This window comes from Dermacentor albipictus, chromosome 2, assembly GCF_038994185.2.
Source record: "Dermacentor albipictus isolate Rhodes 1998 colony chromosome 2, USDA_Dalb.pri_finalv2, whole genome shotgun sequence".
Classification (NCBI taxonomy): domain Eukaryota; kingdom Metazoa; phylum Arthropoda; class Arachnida; order Ixodida; family Ixodidae; genus Dermacentor; species Dermacentor albipictus.
The window spans coordinates 47,947,233-47,966,236 of NC_091822.1; the positions used below are offsets into that span (position 1 = coordinate 47,947,233).

The 19,004-nt window shown below is 47.8% G+C and overlaps 1 protein-coding gene and 1 long non-coding RNA gene across 7 annotated transcripts in view; one reads left to right on the forward strand and one right to left on the reverse strand.

The window, feature by feature from the left end:
* Positions 1-12,191, reverse strand: part of LOC139055932 (uncharacterized) — a 79,239-nt gene extending 67,048 nt beyond the window's left edge. For 5 of the 6 annotated variants that reach the window (XR_011512012.1, XR_011512013.1, XR_011512010.1 and 2 more), the window contains exons 1-2: positions 9,943-12,191; positions 4,436-4,644 (exon numbers count right to left, since the gene is read on the reverse strand). This is a non-coding gene — a long non-coding RNA (uncharacterized lncRNA). Of the gene's footprint in view, positions 1-4,435; positions 4,645-9,919 lie in introns of all 6 variants that reach the window. The other variant, XR_011512009.1, reaches the window with a different exon arrangement.
* A 134-nt stretch (positions 12,192-12,325) lies between these two features.
* Positions 12,326-19,004, forward strand: part of LOC139055931 (zinc finger FYVE domain-containing protein 21-like) — a 59,397-nt gene continuing 52,718 nt past the window's right edge. The window contains exons 1-2 of the mRNA XM_070533591.1: positions 12,326-12,579; positions 13,137-13,187. Of these exons, the coding sequence (XP_070389692.1) occupies positions 12,460-12,579; positions 13,137-13,187 (171 nt within the window). The 5' untranslated portion in view covers positions 12,326-12,459. The remainder of the gene's footprint in view (positions 12,580-13,136; positions 13,188-19,004) is intronic.

A 19,004-nucleotide genomic window follows, 5' to 3' on the forward strand; every position in this document is an offset into this window, starting at 1 on the left:
ACGATGAAGAGGACGGCTCACATGCCTGAAGCACGCAAATAGAACATGTTGGCGTGCTCCATCTGAGTGGCCATGGTATTGGCCACACAAAATTCCACGACACCATGGCTGGCCAGCCTAAATAAACCGTGGATATGGCGGCTACCTCTTCGCACCGCCTCCCACACAACTACAGTCGTCGACCATTTATTCGGACCTTACGGGGACTGTGGAAATGTCCGAATAAACAAGTGTCCGAATAAACAGGTGTCCGAAAAAGCAGATTAAGAAAAACAAAAAGAAAGAAATCTTTTATTTCCGCGCACTTATTCGGGCTCGGAAGTAGGCTTGAAGAAATCGTGAATGTGCCGTTGCACACTGTTGTTTACGCACAATCAGATAAGCCTGAATCTCGGAGATGGTCATACGGTCACTGTTCGCAACTTTCACGGACGGTGGCGCCGCCGTGTGGCGACGGCTGGAAACAGTCGAAAGATTATACTCACCGCTGGCTGCCGCCCGTTCGAGTGGCGTATTGGCGTTGTCTATGCTTTTCCTTCACTTGTGGTTGACGTTTTAACGCGTTCAAAGCTCTCGTGGGATCCTGAAGGACACTTAACGTGCTCAGAATGAGCAAACAGAAATAATCGTATTTGCTGTGTGCCGCAATGCAGAAGTTATGTGGGAGGTGATGTGAGCCTTCATGCACTCATTCCCACCGGCTGTGTCCATGAGGAAGAAATTGATTATTAAGCTGCGGATCGGCAAAGCTGTCACAGAAGCACTGAAGGTTTGCAGTGAGCATTTCATGCCGGAGTTCTTTTTTTGGAATACTGCGGATGAGTGACGATTCCGAGCAATTGAAATTGCGAATAGACGCACCTCCATAAAGACGCAGGCATAGCACTATATTATGAGCAGGGGAAGAAATAATGCGCAATCTTAACTCAAATGTGTTGTAGGATGATTGATGCTTGCGTTTTTGCATGCCTTTACGGCTACGTTGGAGCGCAAACATTCTCCGTGAAGCCTTGTACCTGCTTCAAAATTTCTTGTTCTCGCTTACGACTTCGTGCTCTGCAACGCCAGCTTGACAGTCCACCATTTTCGAACAGAGATGAGTTTCTCATTTGTGCATGGAAGCAAATTGATGCAGGCGTAGAGGGATCTAGAACTCATGTTTGTCGTCGTTTGCCACTTCGATGCGCAGCTGCAACGTGTGCACAGGCGCGCATGACTGTACTTGTAAGGTAACAAATCCTAGTCCAACAAACGTTAAATTACTGCACAGTGTTCGTGTAGCAAACCGTCGGCTGATTTGCATGTCTATTATTTTATAAAGGTAAGTGGAAGAATGAAGCGAGCATTGCCGCCGACCCGTAAACATCGTCTATGTATCGCTTGACCTGTCTATATGCAAGACGCAGTAGGATTGACGCAGGCTGTTGAACTACCACAAGACTGTAGCTTGCACAGCACGCATAGAGCACAGTAACCAAGTTACAAGGGTGAACGGTTACCGTATTAGCTCGCAAAAGTGGTCATATATGGGTTTTTGTTTACTTCTTGTGTTCAAAATCTGGCTTTGTGAACACAGGCAGGGATAACTAGACAAGAAATTTTCGCTCACAAAACGCTGCTTTAAGGCTGCTTTTCATGCCGTCGATGTGAAGAACTTGGGTCACGCAACACCAGGAAGGTTTTCTCGACCCGGCGGCCTGTTCAAGCGGTCCAAGTTAACAACTTGCAGAGAGCACCGCACCGTATAAAAGATCATGGTACCTGTTCAAAGCAGTCGAATTAATAGAATAGCAAAGAGAAAGCACGGTCACTTATAACACCGTCGAGGTAAAAGTGAAACTACAGCTCATGTGGTTTGTTTCGAAGCCACGAAGTTTGCATGCAAAGGCCTTCAACAGTCACGGGGGTCGACGTGCACGCTTTCAAACCGCAGCAGACAAGGTGACCAGCGTTTAGGACTTCTTCGCCTTCAAATAGGCTTCGAATCCTGTGTTCTGCTCATCCAATGTGAGCCATTATGCAGGTTAACGACTGCGGGCGTGTAAACTGAAGAGACATTTGAATATGACGACGCGAAACAACACATCACTGAGCAAGATGACCGCAGCAACACTGCACCGACTGCTCTAGTTCTTAATCTCTTGGACAGCCATGCTGGATGTAAGGTGGCGCCCCCTATAGGCTGTGAAAGTTGCGAATAGGCAGCTGAAAGCACAGTCACTGCTTGTACACACTCCGCATGCGACGACAGTGTAGCCCATGGTGCGTCATCTTCCGAATCGGAGTCATCGTCCGGCGGTGCAGCAGAAACCTGACGAATGATCTCGCTGTCTATGCTTTGTTTGTATGCTTGTATCTGTATGGGGGAGGTAGCTGAAGCGGCAAATTTGAAGACGGAGGAATGCGCTTTCCAACGAAACCAAGATGGCAGCACTTGGTTGCGCCGTTCCGGAGATATTGTGGCTTGAAAAATGCTGCTATTTCTTTATTTCCGCGAAATTTTTCGCCACCTTGGTTGATAAAACAAATTTTTTAGAGCACTTCTTCATGGTTTACACTGATGATATTTTGGAATTAGATAGAAAAAGAGTAACAGAAATGGAAAATGTGATTTTCAAAAATTCTGAATTTTTGGTCATTTTTCGCGATGCGAAAGCCACATCCCCCCTTAATTGGTTTCGGCGTGAGTTAGCCAGATGCGATAATGTACAGGGAATTGACACTGCCAAGGATGTCGTTGCCAACGTGCTTTACTGGCAGCAAACTAAACAGTAAAGAAACAACGCGAACTGTTCATCATTGCACTAGTCCTTCCACGGCGCTCGAAGGTTAAGCACCGAGCTATACGAACGAAGGCAAACCACTTTCATTTCACCACCAAGCATCGTTTGCATGCAAGGTGCAGTAGTACCGTGTTGTCTTCAGAAAGGCGGCAGGGCGAGATGTGACGCAACGTCACCCGCAGTTACTCGGTTTTCAAGTTTTCACGCGGCCCACTTAAAAAAAAAAGCGTTGAGAAGTTGCCATCTCTGCTACCATACTTTAACGACATTATCGTGAGAACAAAGTGAGCCTGGTGGCTTCGCATGGGCGCAATAGCGCCAGTATCGTCTTGTCTGGAAAAAAAAAAAGAAAAAGCTTCCCAGCGCATGTCAAATTTTGAACCATGGAAGAAAGATTTTTTGAACCAACGCTACACCATGCCCAGTGAACAGTGGCCGGCGACGGTTCCAGCACGCATCGACTGATGACTCAGGAATCGCGTCATGCGCATAGCCACTTCCGGGTGGGAAACACAACGTCGTGCGTATAGCCTTGGTATTTTTCGACGCCCACGCGATTCTGTTACTTCTGTGCCTCTGTTGTGCCGGTTGTGCTGAATCGTCGCACCTGTCATGACTGCCCTGGGTCCAAAGAACTTTCGGCGCTCGTTCACAGCAGCATTCAAACGGGCTGCTATCCTCCATGCCGAGGAAACTAACAACTGTGCTGCAGGATGCAAGTTTGGAGTCAGTGAACGTGTGGTGCGGCACTGGCGCCTTCAGCGCGAGGGAATTCTGTCATGCTACTCCAAGCGCCGTGGTTTTCGCGGGCCTAAGTGGGGACGCTTTCTGGAGCTGGAGACGAAGCTTGTGGCATATTTGACTGTTCTACGTGATCGATCACTGTTGGTCACATGTGAAATGATCACACAACAAACCCGCGTTTTTACTTTGAAAGCAGGGATACCAAAGACGCAATTTAAAGCTAGCAGGGGCATCTGAATTTATGAAGAGGGCTGTCCTCTCCCTGTGTAGACGCACCAGCTTGTGCCAGAAGTTGCCAGCCACATACCAGGAGAAGGTCCTCGCCTTCCATAGGCATTTCCTGAAACTTCACAACTCCCGACAGTATTTTCTCGGCCAGATTTGCAATGCCGACCAGACTCCCACGTACTTTGACATGACCAGCAATACGACAGCGAGTGATAAGGGAGCGTGCAATGTGAATCTACTAACAACCGGCAATGAAAACCTGTATTTTACTATCATCTTGTCATGCTTGGCGGATGGCACCAAGCTTCGTCCGTACATCGTGTTCAAAAGGAACACGATGCCTAAAGCAGTGCTTCCTAAAGGCATTGTGATACGGGCGAATGCAAAGTGTTTTATTACGGATGACATGGTAGTGGAGTGGTACCGTCTGGTGTGGCTCCTGAGGCTGGGGGCATCAGTCAAGAGACATCCCCAACCTGCTAGTGTTGGACTCATTTCGGGGCTTCCTCACTGACAAGGTGAAAGCGGTGCTTCACAAGGAGTGCACCGACATGCTCATAATCCCCGGTGGCTTGATGGGGCAGCTTCAGCCTCTCGATGTGGGGGGTCAAAAAGCCTTTTAAGGACCTGCTGCACCGCAAATACAACGAGTGGATATCCAGAGAAAACCGCAAACTTACCTCAAGCGGGCGTGTGAGGAGGGCCTCCTTGGCTACTGTGTGCGGGTGGGTCCTCTCTGCACGGGCGGCGGTACCACACGATGTTGTGGTGCGGTCATTCGCCAAATGTGGACTGGCACTTGATGAAGACGTGCTGTGGGACCGCAGCAGTTATGACGGCAGCAGCACCAGTGAGGACGACACCAGTGACGATGAGTAGTCTTCATCAACTGCATCAATAAATGAGAATGTCAGAGGTGACCTGTTAGCCAAAATCGTGCTGGAGGCTACAGTTTTGGCAGAGAAGGCTGGCCTATTCGTGGACTACTTAACCTGTGATGGAGCTTCATGGGACAGAGCGATGTGGCGAAAATTCAACATACATGCTTCATTGAAGGAAGTGGTCTGCAAAACTGTGCACCCTGTTGACAGCAGCCGCTTTCTTTACTTTTTTTCTGATTTTCCTCATCTCGTGAAAAGCGTTCGCAAACGACTTCTGACAACCTCGCTGAACACTCCTGATTTGGAGTTTGTTAATTGAAGTTTGTGAAAGAAGCCTTCAAACTGGACAGCAATTTCGTAACCTTGAAAGCGATGCCAAGCATAACCACTGTTCACTTAGCTCCCAACAATTTTTAGAAAATTAGGACAAGTTATGCCTTTCAGCCATTCGGACACGGTCCACTGCAGGTATTTTTTTTTGTACTGCACTCAGCTTGAGAGACAGTGTGGCAACACTCAAGCTACACAGAAATTTTTTGTGCGAATGAAATTTTTAATAGCTGTTACGACTAGCAGATATGCCACAGAAGCTCTACGGCCAGCCTCTACTAATGTGGAAGTCATAAAAGAAATGCTTGATTTCCTAAATCTATGGTAGGCTCATGCCGACAAGCAGCAGTTCCTAAGTGTGTCCACTGCAGAGGGGCTAAGGGTGACTCTTACTAGTACACTTGAGCTGCTCGGCTACCTGAATAAAGTGGTTGGATTCAGCTATGTGCTGACATCCTGGCACAGCCAATACAAGACTGAGAATCTTTTTGGCATAGTATGGATCTCATCAGGCTGCAATGCGCACCCAACGCCAAAGCAGTTTCTGCTCACAGTTGACTGCTTATCATTTTACAACCTCGCCCGCAGTGTTACAGGTGCCAATGTTGAGGAAGATACTATCAGTTCTCTCCTCAGCGTTGAAGACCAAGAAAAATCTGCAAAACAGAAACTGGTGGACACTGCTAAATCTTACACAGACAAGCCGGCACCTACATCTGCTTCAGGAGAACCTGTGGACCATCACTACACCATGAAGAGGAGTGACTTGAGGCTTATATGCCACATTTCTGGTTATGTGGAAAAGAAGTGTGTATTGCCAACCAAGTGTCCGTCTTGCACCGACCGTCTTTTGCTCCCGGCACAGGGAGGGTGCCGCTTAGCTACAGCAGAATATATAAAGCACAATGACCACGGTGGCTTGGTGTAACCCCTCACTCAAACTGTTCAGGTTCATCACATGCTTTGAAGACGTCTTTACGAACTGCTTTAGCGCACGGAAACTGCGCTGTGAAAGCATTATGGATGTTCTGCAGATGATTCATAAAGCTGCTCCACTACAGGTTGGATGCGAAGACCACGTAAATAGCCTAACGCCACAAATTGTAGGCTTTTATATCACCATGAGGCTTCATTTTTTTTGTGAAAGGTGTCAACAAATCAAATCTTCTGAAGAAGCGTAACTCCACCAAGCACCTCAAGCTCAGCAGGTTGACCTAAGTGGAGGGTTTACCTATATACAGCTTGGTAACGTACATGTATGTGCACAAACTGCGTCCTTGTGTTTCTTTCTTGCAACATAACCTTGTGAACACCCCTCCTTTGCATGGTCTCTTAAACTAAAGCAGTTGTTCTGCAATTTGTTTGAAGTTTCCCCTTTTGCCTTCTGCTTCAGTGTTTGTGTTGGTTCATTTCTGCAGCTGATTCATATGGTGCCATTAAGCTCTTGAGAATAAATTGCTTGTGTGAGCATATTGCAGGACTCATTTGTTTATTACATGGATGGATTCAACCTGCACTTATATTATTGCATGAATTACCATCCAAGGTGAGTAATTAGCTTCTCTTTGCCATACCATCCAATTCTTCTGGGTTTTCATAATTTGCACAAGTTTTGAGTTTTCCAATATACTTGTGAAAAGTTACTTCAGTAAGCGTGCAGTGTAAATACTAATTGGATAAAAGCAATTAAAACCGCCGCACTACTGCTGAGTTTAAATTTCATTTTTAACGTTTATTACCGCAGCCACATTTCAGTGGTGGATACAGAGACACCAAGTTCGTTTCAGTGGGTGCTTTGTATCTACCGTATGCACTTTGCACTTAATTTCTTCGCTGTAACCAAAGAATATGAAATAAACTTTTACAAACGGTAATTTTGAAGAAAAGCACTTGCGTGCAATAAGATCTAATGAACGCCTTCGTGAAACGCAAGGCATTCGCTACAGTAGTTTCGCCTGCTAGCTTGGAAGATAGTTCGACCGCAGCGTCACCGCTACTGCCGACGCTGCAAGGGTCGCCTGGAGAGAGGCGCCCGCTGCACTGCCCCATCTAGGCCACTGTAGCGTCGTCATCCAGCATCGCCATGTCAGCCATTTTGTTTGTTTTCAATTTATCGGCTACTCAGGTGGCTAAGCCTTGTTTTGGCTCAGAGTGGCCACATAGTCCGAAACAGAACAACTTGTTGTAGTTGTTGTCCTGAGTGGCCGTGGCACATACCCACAGTGGGGGATTGGCCAAGGATCAAGCGGTTTAATTAGGTGCATAAAATAATAATGATAACAAGGGAGTTAACAATTTGAGCGTGTGAGTTTCAAAGTAAACGTTTTGTGTTTGGAGAAAAAAAGAAATAATCAGATGAAAACCGGGTATAAAAATAATAACAACAATAATTAATAATAGATAAGAAATAAAAGAAAGCTATGGTTGGGAGGGAGAACGATCAATCTAACATGGAAATCAATTGGTTTCAATGAGGTAATTTTGGATCGCCAAGCAAACATTTCTGTGGCTGAACCCAACAATGGAGGCTCCAAAAGATAGGATTACAGGCACCAATAAAGTTAGACCAATAGAGCGAAGCGGGATTTCGAGTAGTCTTTTCTTATAATAGAAAAACGTCTGCAACTTCTTTTATACGCATTACAATTTTTTTTTTCTTTTCAGTGAAGCGACGTCCTAAAAACATTTTTAAATAAATGGATTGTTTATGCAAGCACTTTATGCCTACCTTGTTCTACTTTACTCGCTACATTGAATGATCGTCATTGATATCACCACCGAATGACATTAATTTTTCGAGTGTAGCACCTCCACGGGCGAATGACATTCATTGCACCGAATGCCATTAAAACAGTAAAACACGTTGTGGGGCTAGTTCGTGCATAGCTTTCAAAAAATGAAGCGCCAACAGTAACGGCACACAAAGAAGGATCAAAACACAGGACAAGGCGCTACCTGTCTTTTGATACTTCTTTGAGTGCCATTACCGTTGGTGCTTAATTTTTTGAAAGTATCAGACATCACTGGCTGCCTCTGGAGTGCCCCATAGGCTGCCATTCTTGCACTCTACACAAGTGTGATGCCGACTGTACATGATGTTGTGTGGGACGCGAGCGCAGCTGGAAATAGCAGAAAGAAGCGAGTAAAGCATCCCTGAAGAACAAGCAACAACTGACTTTATTTTTGCGTTTGTCCAGCCTCTACGGCTCGGTTGCATACCCTCGCACCACTTCCCTTTCCCGCACACTCCGCGATAAGATTTTACCGAGTCAAAGAAAGGGGAAAGGCTGTCTGGCTGCTATTGTGCGACCGTGAGGCCGCCACATCACTTGTCCTCCTAGTGAGTTAGCGATCGTTCATAGGACGATTTAAATTGTTCACAAGTCCATACGACAGGGCGCCCTGGAGACTCGTCCAGTGCGTGTCCTTGTGACTTGGCGTGTTTGGACGAGTAGAGCCTTGGAGGGTGGTGTCAGAGATGATGGTGCATGTGAAATGGTGTCTGCTTCTTCAATTTGTGCTGGCTTCAGCCGATCGAGTGATACCACTTCGTGACGACCGCAAATGTCAAGAGTGAACTGCTTCTTACCTCGACGCAGCACTCGGAATGACCCGTTCTACAATGGTTGGAGTGGCCAATGAACTGCGTCATGGCGCACAAACACGTGTGTGCATGAAGCGAGCTCTGATGGCACGTACACCACGCGTGGCACTGCCCGTCGTGGTTCAACGCTTCCCTTCCCTTGGAATCCATTCCGTAACTCTTAATGACTATCGGTTATCTTCCCTCCTCGTTACGTGTCCTGCCCATGCCCATTTCTTTTTCTTGATTTCAACTAAGATATCATTAACTCGTGTTTGTTCCCTCACCCAATCTGCTCTTTTCTTATCCCTTAACATAACACCTACCACTCTTCTTTCCATAGCTCGTTGCGTCGTCCTCAATTTAAGTAGAACCCTTTTCGTAAGCCTCCAGGTTTCTGCCCCGTACGTGAGTACTGGTAAGACACAGCTGTTATAAACTTTTCTCTTAAGGGATAATGGCAACCTACTGTTCATGATCTGAGAATGCCTGCCAAACACGCCCCAGCCCATTCTAATTCTTCTGATTATTTCAATCTCATGATCCGGATCCGCAGTCACTACCTGTCCTAAGTAGATGTATTCCCTTACCTCTTCCAGTGCCTCACTACCTATCGTAAACTGCTGTTCTCTTCCGAGACTGTTAAACATTACTTAAGTTTTCTGCAAATTAATTTTTAGACCCACCCTTTGACTTTGCCCCTCCAGGTCAGTGAGCATGCATTGCAGCTGGTCCCCTGAGTTACTAAGCAAGGAAATATCATCAGCGAATCGCGAGTTACTAAGGTATTCTCCATTAACTCTTATCCCCAGTTCTTCCCAATCCAGGTCTCTGAATACCTCCTGTAGCTGGATACCTCCTGTAGTGGCTTATGGTCGGTTAAAATGAAGAACTCAATGCCTTCCAAGAAATGCCGGAAGTTGCGTATACTCAAGTAGACGGCCAGCAGTTCGCGTCCGAAGGTGCTGTAGCGGTGCTCAGTAGCTGTCAGCTTCCTCGAGAAGAATGCAGTTGAGTGCCATGTGCCGTCGCTCAGCTGTTGCAATATGGCACCGATGGCTATGCCTATGCTGAGGATTTTACCGAGTCAAAAAAAGGGGGAAGGGTGTCTGGCTGCTGCCGTGCAACCATGAGGCCACCACAATGGTATTTACTTAGTCAGAGTTGACAATCTGCCCAGAGGAATCACACAGCACAAACATCCCGAGTATGAAACGTTGTGCCAGCGCTTTCTTAAGCACTTTTCTTGTTTCACATAGCCCATCCTGTGCCTGAAATAGTGCACAAATGTGTTGCATTTCATTATGCAAGACATCCTATATTCTAATGGTACGATATTGCCGATGGATTGAAAGAGGCACACTGCTTACCTGAAGCCATGGCTTCCACTCACCACTTAGATATCGTAAATGCCAGGCACATGTTGACGTCCAGGTTGGTGACAATGCTTCGGCTCATCTTTTCACATAAGTGAACAAGAGGATCAAACATCACTCATATGTCACAGAAATACAGAGCAATAAACTAAAGAACTGAACACCTGAGAGCCTAAAAGGCCTCAAACCCTCCGAGCTCGAAAATGTGCATGTTCAATATAGGTTCGTACACAGCTGCCACTGTGTACCAGCCTCTAATTAACATACAGAAGCAAGAAATTTTCAGAATGATGCTGTAATAGTGAAGTTACAGGCACTTGATGAGCATTTACATGAATCTCGCACATTCCCACTTGCCTTTGCTGCACTCCACATGGGTATCCTCTCCTCCACGCTGCCTACTTCTCTACACTCTGCCTCACAAGTTCTGTGCAGTGGAAGCTGCGGGTCACGCCAGCCAACCAGAAAAGAGGACTTGAAGGGCTCATCCGCTGTCCCCTCCCCCACATGATGATTCTCCGTGAAATGCCAACTGAATGAAAGCTTCAGAGAAGAATCAATGGCGCACAATGGGTGCACCCCACTCCCTTCTCAAAACATGTAGCCAGCTCTTGCCAAGTTAGCATCCTTGGCTCTTGTCGACTGACCAATTAACGGTTTTTACCTCTGCGACATCACATACATGACCCTGCTGATGTCATATAGGAAGAAGGGACTGACCGGAAAAACCGGAGGAGCAGCATGGGGATTCCTTTTTTTTTATGTCTGCCCTGTAATGCATAGCCCTGCTACGTCTGCCAAATGATGATCATTGCGGCATGCTATAAACAATATATGCGTTTATTTAAAACATGTTCAAAATGTCGGAGAAGGTTCGAGGCCCTTGTAGTGTCAGGCTGTCAATGCTTGTATTCGGAAGGTTCATTTGTGGAGTGGAGAAACATCATGAACAAGCTGGACTTTCAGCTGCAGGAACTTCTAGTCACAATGCTTGCGCGCAGTGGCATGCTAACAGTTACTAACAGTTTTCCATTAGTGCAAGAATCACTGGTTGTAGTGCAAAAAATAAAAATGTTACATGACTAGACTGCTGCATGCTTTGGAGCTAGCAACCATTTTCGATGCCTTCGCCTAACCATTATAACCCTATACACCTAGCACTCATCAATGGAACTGTTAATTTCACACCATAGCCACTGTTCTTGCTGTGAACTTTGCAATACCTAGCCCCGCCAGCGACAGTTAATTTCTGCACTCACAATCAACGAAGCTAGACAGTTTGCCTGGAATGAGAAACTAAGGCCGCCGATAAGTGCAATGGACTCACACGACCAGAACACCATTCTAAAGGCCGATAAACAACTTATCATGCCTGTGCCGACCGATACTCTTTGCTCGTGGAGATTTGCGGAGATAAGCGATGCCAGATTCAACCAGGCAGTTTTAACGGTGCTTTCTAGCCATATGACAACGGCTGGGTGTTCTATTACACACTTTTGTAAGAACCGAAGGGCACGACCTCCAAAAACCGGGCTTGCTCCATTCGGCAGTTCGTAACCCATTCTGAGTTGTTCTATTTCTGAAGCGAGCATCCTGAAAAGGCAATATGAGGGCAAGAAAGACGGTCACCGTGACATTTCAGTTCGGAATACAGCAGGTTTTCAATGTTTTTCTATATATCTGCTTGCCAATCATTTACACTCTAAGCTGCTGAGTTCTTCGAGCAACACTTGAAGGACAATAAAGGCTTTTGTTTAGTAGCAATTCGCACGCCGAACAATAAAACGTCACTGGCTGTGCGACAAACAATACTGAACAAGGGCGCCATCGGAGAACATTGCTCGAGACTCGCATTTCGAACAACGAGCTCCCATTGCGGATCGCTTTTCCAGGTCCGAAGAACAAGAACGAGACTGCGCAACGTACCATGAAACTTTCACGGCGTAATATCGTTCCTTCGAATATGCGTCGTCCGACTGGTTCGACTCCGCATCAATGAAGGATTTCGGTGCAGATGGCTCACTCGACAACCTGAAGTAATTAGTCCCTCTGCGATTAAAACTATATAGTGACATTTCACACTACGTCTACAAATTCAATGTTACTAACCGCACCCCGATACCAAGTTCATACATGGCGCTACCGACCATGTACCGTGATCACGGTGTAAAAGTACAAAGGCAAATACAGAGGGCGCCAACCTATGGATTATAGAGGACACTTGCGCACGCTGTATTTGGGTTTTTGAAGTGGTACCGTCACCGACGCACATAAGAAATTTGCATTATACATCGCGTTATTAGTAAACGATGTTTTACGCGCGGAGTGCACAGATTCATTCTTCTGAACAGCACGCGACCGGCGCGCCGCCGACTCACGATGCAAAAGTTAACAAAAGTACGAAAGTGCCGTTTTAGGGGGATCATAGCGGCGGAAAAGGGGTGTGTGAAGCGCGGCGCTGCTTGCGGAGGGTGTTTGCGTGTTTTGGATAGTAAACGTGGAGTGCGTGGTTCTACCACGGGCCTCGGCGCACCATGACAAGTGTGCAAAAGAAGCTGGTGAAGTCCAAGAGCGGCCTCCGAATCGTCACAGTGGGCAACGAGGAGCTGAGTCCTTTCCATTTAGACGAACCGCCGTGGACGCCCGACCGAGAGGCAAGTGTAGAGCGCAGCCGCGTCGAAACCTGATCACTTTTGGCAGCTTGTCTGCGCATTTTGCGGGATCGACAGCTGCAGGCGTAGGTTGGAAAGGTCACGTACGTATTCAGAAAGCGGCTGTTTGAGTAAGCTTACTCAGTTCAGTTGCGCTGTTTAAATCAGGAGCGAAGTGCATGTTGATCTTCATCGGCCCCTTATGTCTCGGTCGTGCTCGTTACGTCCTGCGCTTATCACCCCCCCCCCCCCCTCCCCGACTGCTTCTTAAGTCGTAGCTTCCTTGATCGTGCCAGAGATGTGGAATCCGTTGCTAGTCCTCACGCGTGGTCCAGATTTGGGGTACCGCTGTCTTACGTCCATGCGGGGCACGTAGCAGCTGTGTTGAGTGTCGCGGGGTTGGTGGAGTCCGCGTGATAGCGACAGCTGTAAACATTGCATTCATCGATTACTTTTGCCTTTCTGATTTCTCTGCCGCTGTATTTACTTTCGTTTTCTATCTGCGCGTGCTCTCATCATGCGCCTTTTCGTGTGTTTTTTTTTTCGAATTTGTTTTGCAGACCGCTGATTGCTGGCGTTGCCGCTCCAAGTTCGACTTCATAACTCGCCGTGTAAGTTCAATGTTTCATGTATTATTGCGATATCAACTATATGGACAACCCAAGCGAATTATCGGCGTTGCCATGAGGATATGTTTAGGTATATGTAAGCTATATACAATACTATGCTTTATATGCGGCTTATATTGTCACACTATCACTAAGGTTGCTCATACGAGCTCTTGCATATTTGACTAAATTATTTCTCAAATTTTTGAGAACGGCAGCCTACATTCAAATGTCATCTTCTCAGGCTATTATATATTAAAAGTGCAAAACAGTATCAGTGTTCAAACCTGAAAGTGGTGTAATTTTACTGGCGCGGCTCTTTACGGGCAGCGTATGCTGCGCGATGTCATTACAGGCCCTACACGTACAGCGGGGTAATGCTTTTAAGGGTGCCAGAAATTTTGGTGCACCCGCGTGTATCGCATTCACGTTAGTCGCACCCGTGTATATATAGTTAGAACAGCGTACGAGAAGTTCAAGCTCAGCGCTAGATCTTGCTATCCCAGTCAGTGCTTCGCCCTTCTGGCGAAACTACCACTTGTTTTAAAATTTGTGTTGGTGATACGGTAGTGTCAAGTCATTTTGCTTTGTTCATACTGCAGCAGCAATTAAAATGAAAGTTGTCGAGCAATAATTCTCGACATCCTTGTTGAAGATATAACTGTCCAACTTAGTTAATTGCAGACCATTGAACTTTATCGCTTGTCATAAAGCCATTCATTATGTTTATGGCATTTCATTTATTAGCCGGCGATCACAATAATCCACAAATACCATGTGGGTGTCTTGGCACTGTGTTGCGGTATGTTCTTTGATTTTTCATGTCGGCTGTATCTAAATAAGTGAAATAGGTTCACGAGCATAGTTATGACAGCTTTGATTCGTGCGAATATATGTGTAGCCCAAGCACAAATGTATACTGAGCTGTTGCAATTTGAGCTAGTCAGTGCCCCCAGTCTGGACAACTCACTTTCTGGGATAATGTACACGTTTCAGTAGGGCAACATGTAATGCCAGGTCATTGTGGTGCATTTTTGTATAATTTGAATGTGCTGAGATTATTGTGCTCCAACTTTTCTTGCATGTATAGGAGCCTTACTGTGGTGGCAAAGAATTGAAGTATGTATGATGGCTCTCTCTGTGCGATTAGTTATAATAAACTCCATTCAGAGGTACCCTTTAAAGCAAGCTCTCGATCTGCAATCCGCAGAGTAAATGGGCTCCACAAACTCCCCCTGTATGCAATGTTTTGCAAAACTGAGCCGGTACAACTGCTTGCAGAAGTTTTCTGATCATCGAAGTCGCAGAAAAAGCTGTTTCTTTGTAGCCGTGGTGCATGGTGAAGAAGCGGACTGGTGTGTATTGCAAATTGCACAAAGTGCAGGGTGTGTTTATCTTGATTTCGGGCTTCATATTCAGTCGGCACATAAAGATACTGTCACGTGGTGGTGACGTTGAAGGACACAGTAGCAACACTGTGAACGACAAAACTAAATTTTATTGGGCGAACCTGTGCCCACAAAACAGGCTACACTTATAGCACAACGATAGCGGCGAACACAGTCGGCGATCGTCGAAAATCTGATCAGCGGGTCAAGTGCGTCGGCTTTTATAGAGCAGTCGTCGAATGTTCCAGACTAATCGTTCGGACCCGTGCGCCTTCCACAAAGTTCTACACCATTCGCGTTACGCGATGAAATCAGATAACACAAGGTTCGGCGACAACAGACAGCCAGGTAGAAGCATCGATAACTTTCCAGAAACATCGGATACATTCAGGCGCGTCCCTCGCTGTGCGATTACAGTTGTTAAGCGGCGAAACGTGGTCGCCCGATAAAGATAAGTACATGTGTCAATACCCCCCTCTTAAAAAGCGTCGACCCGATGCTACATACAAGCGAAATAAAAACACCCGTAGCAAAGAAAACAACAACAAAAAATAAGGAATTTCGTCAGCGTCCGTAAAAGGGTTTAAGGCGCACCACGTGGACCACTTCAGATCGTGCGCGGCGCCGCTGTGAATGCGAAATGCCGTCTGGCACGACCTCATAGTTCAGAGCACCAATACGTCGGATGACCTTGTAGGGTCCGAAATAGCGTCGGAGTAATTTCTCACTGAGTCCTCGTTGGCGTATCGGTGTCCAAACCCAAACATGGTCGCCGGGCTGGTACTCAACAAAGCGTCGTCGGACGTTGTAGTGTCGGCTGTCCGTCCTCTGTTGGTTCTTGATCCGTAGGCGGGCGAGCTGTCGGGCTTCTTCGGCGCGCTGGAGATAGCTAGCGACGTCAACATTCTCTTCGTCAGTGACGTGCGGCAGCATGGCGTCGAGCGTCGTCGTCGGGTTCCTGCCGTAAACCAGCTTAAACGGCGTGATCTGTGTTGTTTCTTGCACTGCCGTGTTGTAAGCAAATGTTACGTACGGCAGGACGGCATCCCAGGTCTTGTGTTCGACGTCGACGTACATCGCTAGCATGTCGGCGAGGGTCTTATTCAGCCGCTCCGTAAGGCCATTCTTCTGCGGGTGGTAGGCCGTGGTCCTCCTGTGCCTTGTCTGGCTGTATTTCAGAATGGCTTGGGTGAGCTCCGCTGTAAAGGCCGTTCCTCTGTCGGTGATGAGGACTTCTGGGGCGCCATGTCGAAGCAGGATGTTTTCGACAAAAAATTTCGCCACTTCGGCTGCGCTACCTTTCGGCAGTGCTTTAGTTTCAGCGAAGCGGGTGAGGTAGTCTGTCGCCACGACGATCCACTTATTTCCGGTTGTTGACGTCGGAAAGGGTCCCAGCAAGTCCATCCCGATCTGCTGGAATGGTCGGCAAGGAGGCTCGATTGGCTGTAGTAATCCGGCTGGCCTTGTCGGCGGTGTCTTACGTCGCTGACAGTCTCGGCATGTTCTGACATAATGGGCGACGTCGGCGGTCAGGCGCGGCCAATAATACTTTTGTTGTATCCTCGAGAGTGTCCGGGAAAAACCGAGGTGTCCAGCGGTCGGATCGTCATGTAGGGCGTGTAATACTTCTGGACGAAGTCCTGACGGGACAAGAAGAAGGTAGTTGGCGCGGACTGGTGAAAAGTTCTTCTTCACGAGGAGATTGTTTTGAAGCGTGAAGGAAGATAGTCCGCGCTTAAATGCCCTGGGGACAACGTCGGTGTGCCCTTCCAAATATTCCACCAGGCCTTTTAGCTCCGGGTCTGCCCGTTGCTGCTCAGCGAAGTCTTCTGCGCTTATCATGCCAAGGAAGGCGTCGTCATCTTCGTCATCTTGCGGCGGCGGGTCAATGGGGGCACGTGATAGGCAATCGGCATCGGAGTGTTTTCGTCCGGACTTGTAGGTTACAGTGATGTCGTATTCTTGTAGTCTGAGGCTCCACCGCGCCAGTCGTCCTGAAGGATCCTTTATACTCGCTAGCCAAAACAAAGCGTGATGGTCACTGACGACTTTGAATGGCCTGCCATAAAGATAAGGGCGAAATTTAGCCGTAGCCCAAACGATGGCGAGGCATTCCATTTCGGTCGTAGAATAGTTGCCTTCCGCTTTTGACAGCGACCGGCTAGCGTAAGATATCACCTGTTCGACTCCGTTTTTCCTCTGGACTAGAACGGCACCGAGGCCTAGGCTACTGGCGTCAGTATGGATTTCTGTATCGGCGTACTCGTCGAAGTGCGCAAGTACCGGCGGCGACTGCATGCGTCGTTTGAGTTCTTCAAATGCGTCGGCCTGCGGCGTTTCCCACTTGAACTCAACATCACATTTAGTTAGACGTGTCAACGGCTCGGCGATGCGTGAAAAGTCCTTGACAAAGCGCCTGTAGTAGGCACACATGCCAAGGAATCTACGCACTGCCTTCTTGTCAGTGGGCTGCGGGAACTTTGCGATGGCAGCTGTTTTCTGCGGGTCGGGGCGTACTCCGGATTTACTGATGACGTGGCCTAGGAACAGAAGCTCGTCGTAAGCGAAGCGGCATTTTTCTGGCTTCAGAGTGAGCCCTGATGACTTGATGGCCTCTAGCACTGTGGCAAGCCGCCTAAGGTCTTGTCGCCTCAGGTAGAAGTCCGTGCTCTGGGGGCAGTCCTTGCAGTCTGCGGCTAGCACGCTAATACGTCGCCCAGCGCACCTACGCGAGGAAGACGGACATCTGGCGAGCCCCCGACCACCACCCGCTCTGCTATCACTGCGGAGAAGCCGGCCATGTGTACTGCCGATGCCCATACCGCGACCTGGGACTGAGAGGGTTCGCCGTCAACGTGCCGCGTCCACAGCTTGGCGAGCGCCCACGTGAAATCGCCGATTACCTAGCCGCCACTCAGTGGAACTCTCGACGACCATCCCGTTCACCGTCACCAGGCCGCTACCTGTCACCGCAGCGCTGAGCGTACACTGGTCCAGCTCGGGGCCGCTCTGCGAGCCCATATCCAGAAAACTAAAAGCAGCAACCGATGGAGGTGCGGTTGCTGTTCGTCGAACTGACGAAGATCCTCCGCCGCCGACGAAGTCGATGAAGAAACCATCTCGGCGACCTAATGACGACACGCCGCCGTCCCGACGAAGTCAGCAAGCCAAGACTACACCGACGAAAGACGACTTGACGACGCGACGTTCCAGTTTCAGTTCAACACGACGCAGCCGTGATCCGACGCCAAGACCTAACTGCAACGCCAGACAAAGAACCACCGACCTCGACGTGCTTCTCGACGGCCACGCAGTTACCGCCTTAGTGGACACCGGTGCTGATTACTCCGTCATGAGTGGACACATCGCCGCCCAGTTGAAGAAGGTTAAGACTGCATGGGAAGGCCCTCAAATTCGCACCGCTGGAGGACACCTGATTACGCCGACTGGAATCTGCACGGCAAGGATAACCATTTATGACCGGACTTACCCAGCACCTCCACCAGATGTCACGTGGTGGTGACATTGAAGGACACAGTAGCAACACTGTGAACGACAAAACCAAATTTTATTGGGCGAACCTGTGCCCACAAAACAGGCTACACTTATAGCACAACGATAGCGGCGAACACAGTCGGCGACCGTCGAAAATCTGATCAGCGGGTCAAGTGCGTCGGCTTTTATAGAGCAGTCGTCGAATGTTCCAGACTAATCGTTCGGACCCGTGCGCCTTCCACAAAGTTCTACACCATTCGCGTTACGCGATGAAATCAGATAACACAAGGTTCGGCGACAACAGACAGCCAGGTAGAAGCATCGATAACTTTCCAGAAACATCGGATACATTCAGGCGCGTCCCTCGCTGTGCGATTACAGTTGTTAAGCGGCGAAACGTGGTCGCCCGATAAAGATAAGTACACGTGTCAATACGAACCATTTAATTCATGCAAGTGGTTCACCACATCTCTTGGAGCTGCACCATATGAAGGTCCTTGTTGGCTCTTCGTTCAGCATCATATTTCTGGTGCCTTGAACTTCAAATGTGGCATGGTGCAGATATGGTGAGGCAGCACTAAGCAAAAGCTGGCAATCTTGATTACTGGCCACAGTGGCTGCACTCTCATTATTTTTTTTTAGTTTTTTTATTGTACCCTCAAGACCGAAGTATTACAGAGGGGAGTGGGTAAAAAAAAATATACAAAAATAAATAAACAAAGCAGCAATAAACAACAAATGTGAGTAGTTAATTGCATCCGGGAGTAATGATGTTTGATAATGCCAAACGAAACTTTGGAGACAGAATGAAAAAAAAAAATGGCAGTTTTATCAAAAGGGTGATGCACAGAAAGCGATAACAGATAAGATAAGCGATTGTGCTCGGCTGCTGAGGCAACGGCTACCGGGCCTTCAGCGGAACCACCCACGCCCCAGG